The sequence below is a fragment of the Hyaena hyaena genome, unplaced genomic scaffold (assembly GCF_003009895.1).
Source record: "Hyaena hyaena isolate Hyena2069 unplaced genomic scaffold, ASM300989v1 scaffold_341, whole genome shotgun sequence".
In the NCBI taxonomy this organism is placed as follows: domain Eukaryota; kingdom Metazoa; phylum Chordata; class Mammalia; order Carnivora; family Hyaenidae; genus Hyaena; species Hyaena hyaena.
In genome coordinates, this window is record NW_024080973.1 from 162377 (window position 1) to 179289 (window position 16913).

Below are 16913 nucleotides of genomic sequence, written 5' to 3' on the forward strand. Positions count from 1 at the left end.
TAAAAAAAAAAAAAAAGAAAATAAATGACTTTTCTTAGACCCATCACAGAATTAAGATCACAGGAAAAATCATCACCCAGAAATCTGAGAAACAGCCAAACACAGAGAATCACAGCTGAGATCAGCTTACCTGGAGCAAAGATGCTGGAGTCTTAACTTAAGTGATCATCTTCACAAACTGCTGGACGCTGAGTGTGTACTAGGTCAAGACTGAGACCTCCTTGGGGACCCAATCTTAGAGGAACCCAAACATTCTTATGAGTTTTACCTCAAGGAAACCCCACCAGGTTCTCATGGTAATGCCCCCCATAATACTCACCCATTTTAAATTAACATTTTGAAATACACCCAAAGCCACTAGTGGGGATGAGCACTGGGTGTTATGTGGAAACTAATTTGACAATAAACTATTTGTAAAAAAAAAAAAAAGAAGAAGAAGAAGAAAAAAAAAAAAGAAAAAAAAGAAATACACCCAAAGCATTATCTGTAATAATGGCCAATGCTTCAACTAAAATGATGTTACCAGACCCTTATATGACCCAGGGAAGGGCAATTAGCCAACTCTAGCCCGTCTTGAAATTCTCCCTATTTACTCTAAGAAGAAAAAAAGCTAAGGAGTACTTCTGAAAGTGATAGCCCAAGGACTGAGGCCCACTAGAGACTGAGGGTCATTCATAAAATTACAGAACAATTCCTCTCCACCAGCACCTTAATGCCACATCAACAGGGTTCCAGTATAATAACTGGATTATAACTGAAAGAGTGTCAAGACACAAATTCTATTTAAGAAGGAATTCTTAGGAAAACCTAAGATGACAGGAGAAAGAAAACAAAAGTGCACCTGAGGAAACTGAGCACTGTGGTCCCTACAACTATGGCTACAGCTGTAACATGAAACACAGTCCAGCTCCTAACCACGTATTCATAAAACTTCTTACTAAAGGCCCATTTCCCTGAGTTTTTATTGTCCCAGATATCTTGTCCATTTTTCAACAAAAGATTATAAGGCATGCTAGAAGGAAAGAAAACAAGCAAACCCAGAATGTGAAGTGACAAAGCTAACACCAGAACCAGATTCAGTAAGGGGTGATGAAAATATTCTGAATTACACAGTGGTGATGGTTGTATAACCTCTTGACTATATGAAAAACAACTAAGTTTTACACTTTAAAAGGGTGAACTTTACGGTATGCGATTATCTCAATTAAAAAGGGTTAAAAAAAAGATTTAACATGATATGTAACTTTTTCCAAAACAAAAATGTTGCTATACCATCCACACTTACCCAACTTGTGAAAATACATTATAGAATAAAATAAATCTATGAGAATACCAACTGAATGAAAAATTTTAAATACTATTTAAATTTTCACTGTATAACTCTTTGCTACCCATAACATCAACAACAAGAGGGTAAACATATTGTCTTTTCTCCACTCAATAAATATATACTTGGGGTACCTGGGTGGCTCAGTCGGTTAAGCATCCGACTTCAGCTCAGGTCATGATCTCATGGTTCGTGGGTTCAAGCCCCGCATCGGGCTCTGTGCTGACAGCCAGCTCTGAGCCTAGAGCCTGTTTCAGATTCTGTGTTTCTCTCTCTCTCTGACCCTCCCCTGCTCATGCTGTCTCTCTCTCAGAAATAAATAATAAACATTAAAAAAAATTTTAAATAAATAAGTAAATAAATACATACTTAATGTCTGCCTCATACAAGAAACTGTACTATATTGTTGGGATACAAAAGTGAAGTTGACAATTCCATAAAACAACATGAAAAGTGTCAAGCATAGACTACATAGAGTACAATGGAGTTAAGAATATGGGAGAGCATTTTCACCTGGGGTGACCAAAGAAGTCTTCATAGTAGAAGTAGCATTTTAATCAAGCCTTTATTTATTCATTTAACCAATGTTGAAATGTTCATTATGCTCAGGTAATATGCCAGGTGCTAGGAAAATAAAATTAAAAATGAAATGGATTCTCTCACCGTGTCATGAAATAAAGCTCAAACTGTGTATGTACAAATATGTGTGCTTATTTACATAAGTAAGGATAAATAACCACAGTATAACATAATGAGAGCACGTTTGAAGAAGGAGTGAATGTCAGCCAAGAAGCATAAACCCCTTCAATGGCTCCCTGCAGCTTTTCAGAAAAATTTCAACTGCAAAAATATGGCCTTGAGTTTCCTATGATTCAGACTCTGACTAAATTCCTGGGTGACTTCCTCTACTGCTTCTTTATTATATCTACATTATGTGTTGGCTATTCTGTCCTTTCCTATTTCCCCCATCCTTTCCTTTCATCCCTCTATCCATTCATTTAAGTACTAACTGAGACCCCACTATACATAAAGCAAGGCACAGGGATACAGCACCACGCTGGACAAACAGGGTTCTGGCCCTTGTGGAATGGGTCTTCTATACAAGGATAAAGATTCTGAACTAACAGACAACTGTTAGTTACATGTGATATACATGGTAAGATAATAGAAGAGTCTATGAGTACACAATGATTGTTTTAGTCCTTTCCTCTGAGACATTTGACTTCATGTGCAGTAAGTAGCAAATACTCTTTATTCCTTGGTAAGAATTTATACGACAGAGGAAGGAAGATAAGCCTTAAAACATTCAAGGGACTGCAATCACAGTGAAGTTGCTAAGAGTTCAGTCATCTAGGGCATGTCACAATATTTCTACCAAAGTGAAGGGCAAGTTGCTTCATCCTGCACACTTTGCCATTGAGAAAGAGACACATGGGTAGCTTTGGATTCAGGAGGCAACATGTCCTCTATTTGAATATTCTAGATTGAGTAATTTGCTGAGTAATTCATAGTTTTGAATGGATCCCACAGCTTCCAGGCAAACTGATCTTGGGCCATATGATCCAGAAGACCCAACTGTAGGGAGGAAAAAATCCTGGCAATATCCTAAAGTTAGGGGAAAGGGTTTTATTTTTTTTCCCTTCAGGTTTGGGGGGAAAGCTGCCTATTCATCTTCTACTGATAAATATTACCCTTTTGATAAATAGTTCTAGGCTTGCTACAGGGCTCCCCAGACTAAATACCTGATTCATGGTATACCAGATAACCATGCAACATGAGCTGTCCATGGTGAGCTGTCCAGTATAGCACGTAGAAAAGAAAAAGGATATAGAAAGGAAGAAAAACTGGAGGTAGGCAATCATGCTCATAGCTGACATTCAGCTGACAGCAATACTAATTCTGAAATCACTTACCAGTGTCAGACCAGTAAAAGTTATTAGTTTGGTCTTCTTTCAGTTACTGAGACACGCTACGTAGGCTCTTTTCTCCTTAGAGCCTTCACACATACTGTTTTCACTGCTGGTGAGGCTCTTTCCCTACTTTTCACAGGGCCATTTCCTTCTCATCGTTCATGTTTCAGCTTAAGTGTCACCACACGGAAAAGATGTCCCTGACCACACTGTCTAAAACTATGCCCTTACCCCCAGGCTGTTATCATCTGTCATGGTACTTTGCCTTTCCCTTCTGTGCCTTCTATCACAATTTGTTGTTATATATTTGTCTGCTTACTTGAATACTGTGCATATCTTCCATCAGACTGTAAGTTCCACAGGAAGACAAGAATAATGTCTGTTTTTCTCACCATCGTATCCACAACCATTGGCACAGTGTCTCACACACAGAAACAGTCATTAAAATTTGTGGAATAAATAAGTACAAGTGCTTGGACTCTCCTTTCAGGAATAGTGGTCATCCTGCTCCTTCTATAAACCAAACAGTCCATCTTTTGTACTGGCCTTTTTGCACACCACTGGTGATTTGGGAGACTTACCAGAGAAATTAAAGTGCCTAAAGTCAGAAGAAACTGGGGAGTTACCCTTTGGCATTTCTTCCTAAAACTTAAACTATGGGACTACACTTCTCTATAAATGCTATACGAAAGCAAGAGCATAATTCAATATTTAACAGAGAAAGCTCATCATGTCTTATGGGTTATTTTGGCCTAATGTCAATTTTGACAAGTCTCAGCACTGGCTTAAAATACGGAAACAAGAAGAAACTGAGAGATATGCTATATTTTTGTGACCAAATTTCTTTTTTTTTTTTTTTTTGTATTCCTAGGAGAGAGACAGAGAGAGAGACAGCGTGAGCAGGGGAGGGTCAGAGAGAGAGGGAGTCACAGACTGAAACAGGCTCCAGGCTCTGAGCTGGCAGTCAGCACAGAGCCCGATGCAGGGCTCGAACCCACGAACCGTGAGATCATGACCTAACCGAAAGTCGGACGCTTAACCGACTAAGCCACCCAGGCTCCCCTTTTGTGACCAAATTTCTGCATTGAAAAATTAAGAAGGAGATGAAAGAAGAGGAGGTAGAGCCTTGTCTTACTTTGAGGCAATTACTGAAGAAGTCTCTTCTGTAGTCAGATGAACCTTTTCCTAATTTTCTAAATGATTTCTTAGCCTAACTCTAAGGTTTTTATTATAGTAATATTCATACTAAAGAATAAATAAAACAGAAAACAAAAAAAAAGCCCTAAGAATGTACTCATAATTGAGAACTAGTTTCATTGAGCCATCCAATAGAAGGCATATTACTAAGAAAATTCCCACAACAATCTGACACCTTCAATATATAAGAAAAATTCTTTGCATTGTGGAAACTTACCTATCTCCGTAGCTATTTGCACATACAAGTTCTGGACTGGCTCTTTCTCTCTGTGTTTGTCTCAGACATTACCTTCTGTTCTTTTCTGAAGATTACATCATGGGTCTCCTGGGCCTCTGTGGCAGGAAGAAAGAAGAAGGCCAAGCGAAGGATGACATTTTCAGACTATCGAATGTCAAGAAAAATAAAACATCACTTACTCAGCAACAAAAACCTTATTATGCAACTGGTATCCTCATTTCTGTATCCTCAGGGATTCTAATATCAGCATTAACTGGTTATTTAAGGTCATCTTCATGACTAGCATCTTGATAGCATTTACCAACTCTGTCAGGTTAAAAAAACTTCATGTTTTAAGTAGGAGATTTACAATCAGTGTAATTTTCTTTAAAAATGTTAAACAATAGAGTTTCATATTGAATGTGAGTATTTACCTTAGACTTAGTTTATTGTTGTGTTTTAAAACTAATTTACTTATTTATTTTAATTTTAGAGAAAGAGAGCATGCATGCAAGTTGGGGAGAAGGGTAGAGTAGGGAGAGAGGGATTTTTTTTTTTTTTACAAATAGTTTATTGTCAAATTAGTTTCCACATAACACTCAGTGCTCATCCCCACAAGTGTCCTACTCCATGCCCATCCCTCCTCCCCCCCACATCCATCAGTCCTCAGTTTTTGTCAGCATTCAAGAGTCGAGAGAGGGAATCTTAAGCAGGCTCTGTACTCAGCACAGAGGCCAATGCGGGACTCCATCCCATGACCCTGGGATCATGACCTGAGCTGAAATCAAGAATTGGACACTCAACTGACTGAGCCACCAAGGTGTCCCAATACGATTTACTTGTAATAAGGCTTTCTTTAGTCATAGAAATAAGTAATCATTTATATAGTGCTTCCAAGTTTAAAGATGGTATCAAATGCTTTCTCATCTTTATCTCAACAATTAATGAAAGGCTAACAATATCAACTAAGTGTAAAAAAATAGTACTTTATAGGGGCGCCTGAATGGCTTAGTCATTTGAGCATCTGATTCTTTATATGGGCTCAGGTTTATATGATCTCAAGTTTCATGAGTTCCAGGCCCCCATTAGGCTCTACACAGACAATACAGAGCCTGCTGGGACTCTCTCTCTCTCCCTCTCTCTGCCCCCCTTCATGTGCATGCATGTTCTTACTCTCAAAATAAATAAGTACTTAAAAATAAAAAATTAAAAATAATCATGCTTCATTATCCATGATGTTTTCTTTGGGGAAAATAAACCAACGCCCTAAGGCAAAGAGTATACCAAAATTCTCCTAAGTTTAATGCATATGCCATTAAAATTCATTTATTGGGGCATCCAGGTGGCTCAGTCAGTTGAGCAACCAACTCTTGATTTCGGTCAGGTCATAATCCTAGGATCATGGGATCAGGCCCTGTGTTGGGATCTGCACTGAGCATGGAGCGTGCTTAAAATCTTCTCTCTCTCCCTCTCTCTCCCTCCCTCTTTCGGCCCCTCCCCTGCTCATACGTGCACTCTGTCTCCAAAAAAAAAAAAAAAAAATCATTTACTAATTTCTGTTCCTTTTCTTAAAGTGGTATTTAATAAAAACTTCAAAAATGATTATCACTCTTGTAGGCTTTTCTTAAGAATTCATTAAAAGTGGGGCGCCTGGGTGGCTTAGTCGGTTAAGCGTCCGACTTTCGCTTAGGTCATGATCTCACAGTTCGTGGGTTTGAGCCCCACGTCAGGCTCTGTGCTGACTGCCAGCTCAGAGCCTGGAGCCTGTTTCAGAGTCTGTGTCTCCCTCTCTCTCTGACCCTCCCCTGCTCACACTGTCTCTCTCTCTCTCTCTCTCTCTCTTTCCTAGAAATAAAAAAAAAATTCATTAAAAGACATCAATATTGTAGCTTTTTGACTAGCATCCTTATTTCCCTTCTCCTATTTCTTTGTTAGTAATTTCTTGGATTGTATTTATTAAAAAAAATTTTTAAACTTTTTAAAAATTTATTTTTGAGAGACAGAGAGTGAGCAGGGGAGGGAGAGAGGGAGAGAGAGAGAGGGAGAAACAGCATCCGAAGCAGGCTCCAGGCTCTGAGCTGTCAGCACAAAGCCTGATGCAGGGCTCGAACTCAAAACCGTGAGATCATGACCTGAGTCAAAGTCAGCCTCCCAACCAACTGAGCCACCCAGGTGGCCCAGTAATTTCTTTGATTTTAAATTTTGTGATAGTGATACAGCTGAAGTTTGGCACACTGTAATTATATAGTTACCCACATGGTAATACTATTAGGAAGCATTTAAAATTGAACATGTAGTTTTTCTTAATGGTGTAGTTTGTTTTTGTAATAACAGCACAGGATAAGAACATGTTTAATACTATTTACACTCTATCATGTGTATCATTACTATGGGAAATGGACTTCAACCCAAATAAATAAACGACACAACATAGTAGTAGAAGTAGAGTAACAGAGTGAAAATGGAAACAGATTAGAAGTTTCTTCACAGCTCTTCACCAAAGTAATTACTAGGCTCATCATTAAAATCACCTTGTTGTCTTTTATCCTTCCAAGGTCCTTAACATACATTAGGTTTTTCATTGTAGAAAGTTTGCAACATCCAGAAGAACATAAAGAATGTATATAGGTCTTAATTATCTCCAGTAATTCCATCATACAGAGGTAACCATTGTTAGTTAACATTTCATACAATTTGTTTTACATATATATAATTAGGGTTGTCTTGTATGCTGTTTTGGTATTTCGTTTTGTCATTATGTATCTACTTCTTCCCCCATGATCAAATAGTCTAAACTATGAAAAGCATGATTGGGGAAAGGGGTGGACTATCAAAATATATTCACAGACATGTGAACAATAACTAGAGGACACTTAAAAATCAATATCTCTAAGATAACAAATATGCATGAGACAGTTGACTAACAAATACATATATTTTTATCAACATAACCTTTTAAAATTCTTCTTACAAATATTATACATTTTTCTTTGTGTTACTCAGAAAGTAAAATTCTGCTATAAATATATCTCCCACTAAGAGTTTGGTATATATTCTTTTAATATGCTTTTAAATAACAAGTAGTATTTGATCTTATAGATTTACTATAATTTACTCATTTCCCAATGTTAGGCACTTAAGGTATTTACAATATTTCATTATTAGCAGTAAATATATTTTGTAGATCCCTGAACATAAATCTTTGACAAAAGATTTCCACAAATCATGCTATTCTTATATTCATATGTACATGATAATACATATCATTATTAAGTCTCATGAATTTAAATTCTTAACTTCTTTGAAACTATTTCTTTATATGCAAAATCAGGGGGGCTAGATTACAGTTCTAATATGCTCCAATTCTTAAAAAAAATTGAGTTCTAAACATAAATCCTAAATTGGGTGAAACAATTTGTGAATTCTTAGAAGAAATATGAGACATGTTAATTCACGCCTTTCAAACGAGTACAAAGATGTGTGTGCATCTAGGTCTGTGTTTGTGGGGAGGCATAAACAACCATACAGAAAAATTATCTTTCTGGAATATCAATTTTACTTCAGGATATATGGACAAAATTTGTGTCTTTTTCCCGTTGAATATATTAGAGTGAAAATTTTAAATCTCACTAATTTTTTTTTTTTTAATGTTCATTTAGTTTTGAAAGACTGTGAGATTGTGAGTAGGAGGCAAGGGAGAGGGAGACAACAGAGTGAATCCCAAGCAGCCTGGCCTGTGGGGCTCGAACTCCTCAACCGGAGATCACCATCTGAGCCCAAATCAAGAGTTGGACACGTAACCGCCGGAGCCACCCAGGTGTCCCAAAGTCTCACTGATTTTTAAAATAAAAATGAACTCTTTGGGAAAAAATATTCCTAATTTTGAGAAGTCAGGATTTATTTTCCGCTTTTGTTAGAAAAGGATGCAAGGCTTTAAGTGAAGAGGAAGACATATCAGTTGCAAGGCAAACCATTTGGGGATTGGGATCACCTTCTTAAGAGTAACTAACATATCTGAAGTAATCCTTGGCCTGGGAATCTAAACACGCGTTCACTTCACTGCCTCACTTGGAAACCTGTCAAGAGGTTAAGGTTTGTTTGATTTCACTTTCAAACCTGTCCCATCTTGTTTCTATACAGTTTTATGAAACTTCTAGTTCATTTCTTTTAAAACCAGGCGGCCAGTGTCCAGACAGCAGGTCTAACCTTTCCAAACATACCCACGGGGAGTATCATCCACTGGATATAGTTCACCTCATTAATTTTGCAACCGATGAATGTATGGTTTCTACTCTCACAATCATCAACACTACTTCAAATGCGCCACATTATTTCACATTAAACAGACTACGAGCTCGATTTTAAAAAGCTTTTTAGGAGATAGGGATCTCACGGATTAAGCAAAAATAACTGATTTTTCAAAAGCACCCAGATTTTTCTATCACCGAAGGGTGAAGGGAAATCTGACCTATGGAAATTATGGCATTTCAAACTCTAAATGAAATACAAAGCTATTTAAAGTTTTCTATAAAAAAATTATTTGTAGCAGGGCTAATGGCTATTAAGAGCCATTAGCCCATCTAATGGCTGTTAAATTTCGCCAGGGTCTTGGTTTTCTAACTCCAAAATTGACACGCAGCGTTCAGAGCACGCCAAATGATGTACAAAATGAAGTACACTCAAAGGAGAAAGTCTAAAACATATTTTCTGTACGTCCACTCCCTGGATTCAGATGGCAAATAACTTTCCTTTCTCTTCCTTTAATGCATTAATTTTTTTAAATTCAGTTTTTGAAAAATGGCTGCTCCGAGGCCGATATTGGCAAGCGGGTCCAAAAGGAGGTCACCAACACGGTCCAACTGGGGCGCACTCGGCCACCGGCGCCTGTGGGCCGCCTCGTCCCTCCAACCGGGAAAATAAAGCCAAGAGGCTCCCAAAACTCCCAAAGACTAACAGCGCCAAAGGGCCCGCGCCCTCAGTTACACTTTCCTCCAGAAGCTCCCGGGGGCTGGTTCCCAGGGCAGCGGGTGGCCCCGGCGAGTTCAGACCGACTCCGGCTCCGGAAGATTGACTATAGCAAGACTCCTCCCTCCTCGGCCCTGAGTGAACTACAAATTAACACAAAACGTGTAAAACAGCGACCTCAAATAACTCTGCAGCATCTTCCGGGACGCTTAGAAACTCGGGTACCAGCGAAAGTCGGGAACCAACCAGGCGGCCTCAGCCCCAGTGGGCGGCTGGCGCCACGCCCCGGCCTCCGGCGGCCTGACCCGGAAGTGCTCGGCGGCGGCGGCGGCGGCGGCGGCCGCGACTGCGGCGGGGGCGGGGGCGCGGCCCAACCGGCGCACACGCGCGCGCTCCCCGCGGAACTCCCGCCGGCCGCCCGGCGCTCTCCCGGAGGCGCGCCCCAGCCGCCGCGGCCGCCGCCAACATGGCCGAGACGAGCGAGGAGGTGGCGGTGCTGGTGCAGCGGGTGGTGAAGGACATCACCAACGCCTTCAGGAGGAATCCGCACATGTGAGTCGTGCGCCGGCGGGGCCGTCGCCTCGGCCGCCCCCGGGGGTCGTCGGGGGCGGGCAGGGGCGGGGCCGAGGCGCGAGCCGGGAGCCGATCTTTGGCTGCGGGGAGGGGGGGGGGGGACGTCCCGGCCCGCGCGCCCCTCGCCGGAGGGGACCGAGCGAGGTCTGGGCGGGAGTGTCGGCGGCCGCCGCAGGGCCCGCTTTCCGCAGCCGGAACGCGGTCGCGGGCGAGTCCCTAGAAGTGACCTCGGAAAATCGGAACGGAGCGACTTTTCTGGCTCTCCTTCCCTAGGAGTTCTCGCAACTCGAAGGACTTCACCGGTGTGTCCGCATCCTACATCCGTGTAAGGCACACGGGAACACACAGTGTGGGGGCCGTAGGTGCGTTGTAAAGACAACTCTTTGGAGGTTCATCCGGACCGGTGATCAGGGGTGGGGGCGGGTTGTCACCGATCATCTTATTTTCAGTGGACCGGGAAACCCTCAGCTTAGTAGCCAAAGGTAGTTTGGGGCTGCTGTTGACTTTTGGCTCTCTAGTCCCAAGATTGTGGAGGGACTCTGATGGAAGCCTCCTGCTTTGGAGGTGATGAGAGCATTCTCAGGAGTGTAGTAGCTTCGGTAGGTACCGGATGGGTCTGGTGTAAAGCGGATGAGACCTTGACACTTTGTAGCATTGGCTGATTCATAGTTACCGGGAACGTAACTAACTCTGTTCTTACCCTGACGCTGCTGCGCTCTTTAAGTAGGACACCACAGCACTAACACGTATCGTTCCCACCTTCCTTTTCATGGTACTTGGAGTACTCCGGGAAGATACTAGAAGACGCTGTATTCTTTCTGACACTTCTGCTTTAATGTAACGAGTGGAAAAGGAAGCTAAAAAAAGATATGTCTACAGTATCCAGAAGAGCAGGGAGAAGCAAGAGTGTTTAATTACCACCCTTCTCTCCTCGCCCCCTCCCGCACCAAAAGAAAGAATCATGGAATCCAGTTTTATGTTACTGTATTTGTCTTTTTCTAATTGTAGGGTTTTTCTTTTAATATTTTCTTTTTCATTGATTTTTGTGTTTTAAAGTTTGTTTAAGAGAGAGAGAGATGGAGAGCACACACATGCATACGAGTTGGGGAGGAGCAGAGAGAGAGAGAGGGAGAGGGAGGGAGAGAGAGAATCCAGAGTGGGCTCCACATTGTCAGCACAGAGCCCAGTGCAGGCCCTGAACCTATGAACCATGAGATCATGACCTGAGCTGAAACCCGGAGTCAGATGCTTAACCGACTGAGCCACCCAGGAGCCCCTAATAGTTTAGGTTTTAAACTGCAACACATGAACACTTACTCTTTTCAAGCATTTTAAGCCCTTAAGCTTTTCTGCTTAAAGAAGCTAGTAGATCTACATCTAAATGAAGTGTTCGTCTACCTCACAGTGGTGCTTCTAAAAATTAACCCCTCAGCCATCTTGCACCCGCCCGGCACACAACCGGTAACCGTGCCTCTTTTAAAACAAAAGGCTTCTGGCCTCTAAACACACCTGCCATCTCTGACAGTGTCCACTTCCTTTCCCCCTTGTGACTGCTGCCCTTTTTTTAAAGTGAGTGTTTGGAATGATTTCCTGGCAGTAACCATAGTGGGTCCTGGGTCCTCTAAAGAATGCTTTGATGCCTTGTATATCAGTCTTTCAGTCCCTTTTTGAGAATGAGAGCTGGAGTGTAAATAAGAGACAACCTCAAAAAAAAAAAAAAAGTTGGGTAAGTGAAAGGCCTATTTTATCATCCCTGATGTTGTTTTTCTTGAAGAAATTATAGCAGAGATTAGAAAAAAAGTCTAAAAAGTACAGTAGTTTCTCTTCTCTGGGGTAGATTTAAAAAGCACATCAGTGTTTTATATTTGAAGAAACAGATTGAGTGTTCACTGGCTTGATGGGTTGAGACAATGCGTTTTGGATCACATCTCTGTTCTTCTGGATCATATTTATTGAAACTCATCAAGGACTTTGATAACCCCAATCATTTTTTTTAATGGTGAAATCTCATGCTATCAGTGCATAATTTCATATTATTATTTTTTTAAATGTCTTATTTTTGAGAGGGAGAGAGGGAGACAGCATGAGCAGGGGAGGAGCAGAGAAAGAGGGAGACACAGAATCCAAAGACAGGCTCCAGGCTCTGAGCTGTCAGCACAGAACCCGACGTGGGGCTTGAACCCACGAACCGTGAGATCGTGACCTGAGCCGAAGTTGGACATTTAACTGACTGAGCCACCTGGGAGTGCCCATAATTTTATACTATTAATAAGCATTTAGATCATTCAAAATTTAATAGTTTGAAATAGGTTGAGGATTTGAAATAATTTGAAATGATACATACTATAGGTCTGAAGAACCTAAATAACTCACTGCCTGTAATCTTCAGCTATATTTTAGTATATGTTTCCTACAAAAATGACATTTTCAGTAATATTACTATGCAGATTCTTTAAAAATGTCTGAGTTGCATTTTTCAAAATTGCTTGTACTTCTTCCCCTAATCTAGCTGCCTTACTTGCAAAATAAACAGGCTCTCTTCCTGGTTAAAAGCAAAAAAAAGACACCATTTATCTTGAAAGTTAGTACCTAACCGCTTTTCAGTATGACCGAGAAAAGTTTTTCATTCTTTACTGTTTTCTTTTTTCATCAAACACAAGATAGCTTGTAATTTTATTAGACAACATCCACTCCATTAAACATACTGACTTCGTTTCTGTAAGTATGCCTCCCCAGGAGTCGAACATGCGTCGGGTAAGATGTCAATTTTGTTACAGGTGGATGCGGATAGGTTACCCTCTGTCAACCTCAGTTTCCTCTGGGTCTGGCGAGGTTGGTAAGAACATAGGAAGGTCATGTCACGCGATGGCTGGCCCGTAGCTGCCACTTGGTAAATATTAGATTTAAGCTGAATTTCTGTATTCCTCAGAAAACCATATTGGCCAACTGAATGATGAATGTGAAGTACTTTATACACCAAAAAAATAACATAAAATGTTGTCTATATGGCTGACTGTTAGAGAATACCACTAGAAAAACAGCTGAAGGTTTGACCCAGGGACTAACGATAGTTTAACAATATAGACCTTTGCTAATGTGGAAGATAGCTGTTTATGGTGTAATTAGGGTCATGTCAAAGGTTTCTTATCTACGGAGTTATTTTTTTATTACTCTTTAAAATATATATTGAACTCTCACCGTTTATGAGATGCTGTAGGTAGTCCAGCGGTATGGAATAGGAAGCAGTATAAAATAAAGTTCTTATACTCAAGGGACAGAGATATCTATGATGGTGGATTTGCCGTGTGCTGTCCAGTGTGGTAGTCACTAGGCATGTGTAACTATAGAATGCTTGGAATGGTGCTAATGTGAATGAGGAACTGAATTTTAAATTTTATTTCATGTTATTTGACTTGTACATAGTGTCAAATGTGCCTAGTGACCGCTGTACTGCACACCATAGCTCTAGATAGAGACCTAAGACCCACCTGCATGAATAGTAAATTACTGTTTACTGCAAAGCAGTTCGTGGTGAAGGCTGGGCTAGCAGCATGGTGAGCAAGTGCTGTGTGAGTGTATTAGATGGAGAAGGAAGGCTTTGTAGGTCTAGGCCAGGGCCCTTAGGGCAGGTGGGTTTTAAGCTGAACTTTGAAGGCTGGGTAGGATTTATAGTTCCAGGGAGGGAGCCACCTCCACATCGAACTGGAAATTAACCTGAAGCAGCAAAAGATGATAGATACAGTAGAGTCAGATTGTGGAGGTCCTTGACTATGTGGCTGAATTTCTTTCATCCCATGTTTGCATTCAGCAGAAGAGTAGCTGTATTTCACAGATAGAATTCTAGCCCCTCAGTGTGTAGGTCTAGGAGTGGGGCGAACAGTCGTGAACATCTCACTCATGGTCCTTAGCCCAGTGGAACAAACCACACAGATTATGAAGAGCCTGAAAGAAGAAGAAGGATATTTGAAGGAATGATAACTGAGAGGCCTAATTCATATTTGAAGCTTGAGATAGTTCTTTTGAGGAAATAGCAGTTAAATTGAGACATGAAGGATAGCTAAGAGTTGGGTCAGGAAAAATACACTTCCTAGGCAGTGGATAGGCCCCAGTGGAAATTTTTTGAGTAAGGGAGGAGTGAGGAAAGGCAAATCTGTAAGTTGAACTGAAGAGTAGGAAACCACAATACCTAAATTGTCTTTTTATACTTGATTTTTTACCTGTTTCTTTAAATAATAGAATAGTTGTAAAAGTTAGGATTTGAATCTTGGCCTGTCAATTAGTAGCTGGGTAGACTTGGAACTATTTTATCTATAAAGTGGGGTTAAAATTTCTACTTAATAAGATTATTGTATGAAACAAACAAAATAATTTATGTAAAACCAAACACAGAGCAGAGTACACAATGAACACTCAATAAATAAACAGTAACAATATATGTAGCTGTTTTAAAAATAAGTCCAGGAAGTGATATGTGAAATGAGTACTCTTTCGAAGTGAGAATACTTATGAAGTTTCTGAAACAATTTAATCACTGGTAGTTTTAATTGTCGATATGAAAGGGTCAGTTCCTTTAGATATTTCACTAAATCTTCTTTTTAGTCATTTTAGAAAGAATTCTAGGGGCACCTGGGTGGCTCAGTCGGTTAAGCGTCCGACTTCGGCTCGGGTCATGATCTTGCAGTTCGTGGGTTTGGGCCCCGCGTTGGGCTCTGGGCTGACAGCTCAGAGCCTGGAGCCTGCTTTGGATTCTGTGTCTCCCTCTCTCTCTGACCCTCCCCTGCCCACGCTGCCTCCCTCCCTCCCTCTCTCTCTCTCTTTCTCTCTCTCACTCTCTGTCTCTCTCTCAGAGATAAATGAAATATTAAAAAATTTTTTTAAAAAAAGAAAGAATTCTAGGGTGAATAAATAACAAAATGACTATTAGATTAAGAAGTTTATACTATTTCCAGAATCCCTGGGCTTGTTTTGTGTGTGGTCGCTCCAAATTACAGAGTTCAGTTTAGTATTTGGGGACCATTCTTCCCACCCAGAAGGGAAACTGGGTGATACTACGTTTGAAATTACTATGTGGGCCTGCTCTAATTGAGGATGTTTCTAAAAAGTGCAGACAAGGGAAGCTGTCCAAACATCAGGAACAAAGTATCAGTGTTATATGAACCTTGAACTTCCTCTGGAAGCCAGTGGATCCCTGCTTAGAATGAAGCACTTAGAAAGCTATACCTTGCTAAGGATGATCTTTTTAAATGTGTTGGTTCATTCCATTTTGCTGTGTTTTTGGAGCAGCCTTTGAAGGTAACCTAAAAAGTGAGCTTCATGGGCTCTCTGAGAATATTAGAACTTTTTCACCATTGCAAACCTTCATTCCTTTAAAAATCCTGTGACATTGGTTATACAGGTTTTGAGTGTCCTTGTTAAACACCAGGAATTTAATTGCCAGAAACCAGAAAAATAAAAGACTGGAGTGGTGGTAAAAGAGTCAGAAATTTCTCTTATAACATTATTTCACAAGGAGATAAGTGGAGTTGTATTTGATATTTATAGCACATTCATTCCAACTATGAATATCAATGTATAGAATTTTATATCAATATATAAAATTAATTATGTAGGAAAATGTTTAATGTGAATTGTTAAGTTTTTAAAAAGGATTGTAGGAAAGTATGTGTAGAGGGATGACAAAAGACGTTTAGTTTATTTTTTCCCCACAAGTTTTCTAACTTTTCTTGAGTATGAAATTAGGATTTAAATAGCCAGAAGTCTTCCCAGAAATCCAGAAGGAATTGATCTAAATTCTGCTTGCTTTCACTGATGTTTTTATCATTAGCTTCATGGGTTTGGGGCTGACTATTAAGAGATCCAGATTTTTAACTTAGCGTTAGCAATGTGACCTTGATTGATCATCTTAACCTCAGTGGACCTCGGTTTCCTTGTGTGATAAAGTGAGATACTGGGGAAATGTGGTCCCTTTCCATTTAAAAATGATTCTGGAATCCTATTCTAAATTGTCTGAAAAAAAAGTGGACTATGACCTCAGGGACTCAGCATAGAAGAAGCCTGAAGTCAAACACACTGTTAACTTGGGAGCTTACTGACCTACCTATCTTTCTAAAGTAAATGTTATATTTTTAGAAAGCAGCAAAGCACTGTATTTAGTGTCAAATAATGACAAAGGCTTAACTTTTTTGCTTCAGCTTCCTGTCTATTAATCAAGTAACTTTTCTGTTTGGCCTCAGGCTCTTAACTGAATTACAGATAATACACTTCATCTTTGCCTATCACTTTATAGCTGACCACATGCTTTACCTTGTAATGTTTGCTCTTCCTCGCAGGCATTGTTTTTCCTTTATTTCAGATAAGGGTACTGATGACCCGTGACTTACCACATTCACCTTTGACTGTTAGAGGTAGAGTGGAGGCTAGGGAGCACCCTGGACCTTGGAAGATTGAGTGCTTTTGTCTACATCCTGCTACCTCTCTTTTGATGTTTGTTTCCCCCTGATGTCGCCATTTTCATTCTCTTTACATGGAATAACTGTCAGGTTTCTCAGTCAGAATTTGAAAGCTGAGTGACACCTAGCAGTCCATTTCCCTTATTTAGAGATGTAATGCAATTCCACTGTTTTACAAATAAGGAAATTGAGGTCTGTGGAGGCCAAATGAAAACCAGAACTTGGGCCCACTGCATTAGAAGGAAATCGGGCACTTGGGTGGCTCAGTCGGTTGT

General features: G+C 40.4%; 1 protein-coding gene and 1 long non-coding RNA gene across 5 annotated transcripts in view; one reads left to right on the top strand and one right to left on the bottom strand.

Moving 5' to 3' along the window:
- The window catches only part of LOC120243414, a 35348-nt gene extending 25444 nt beyond the window's left edge, over positions 1–9904 (bottom strand). For both annotated transcript variants that reach the window (XR_005531308.1, XR_005531306.1), the window contains exons 1-3: positions 9794–9904; positions 4652–4767; positions 131–234 (exon numbers count right to left, since the gene is read on the bottom strand). This is a non-coding gene — a long non-coding RNA (uncharacterized LOC120243414). The remainder of the gene's footprint in view (positions 1–130; positions 235–4651; positions 4768–9793) is intronic.
- Positions 9905–10035: 131 nt separating this feature from the next.
- PTAR1 (protein prenyltransferase alpha subunit repeat containing 1) overlaps positions 10036–16913 on the top strand; it is a 43972-nt gene continuing 37094 nt past the window's right edge. For all 3 annotated transcript variants that reach the window (XM_039249527.1, XM_039249528.1, XM_039249529.1), the window contains exon 1: positions 10036–10168. In XM_039249527.1, coding sequence (XP_039105458.1) covers positions 10083–10168 — 86 coding nt within the window. In that variant the 5' untranslated portion in view covers positions 10036–10082. The remainder of the gene's footprint in view (positions 10169–16913) is intronic.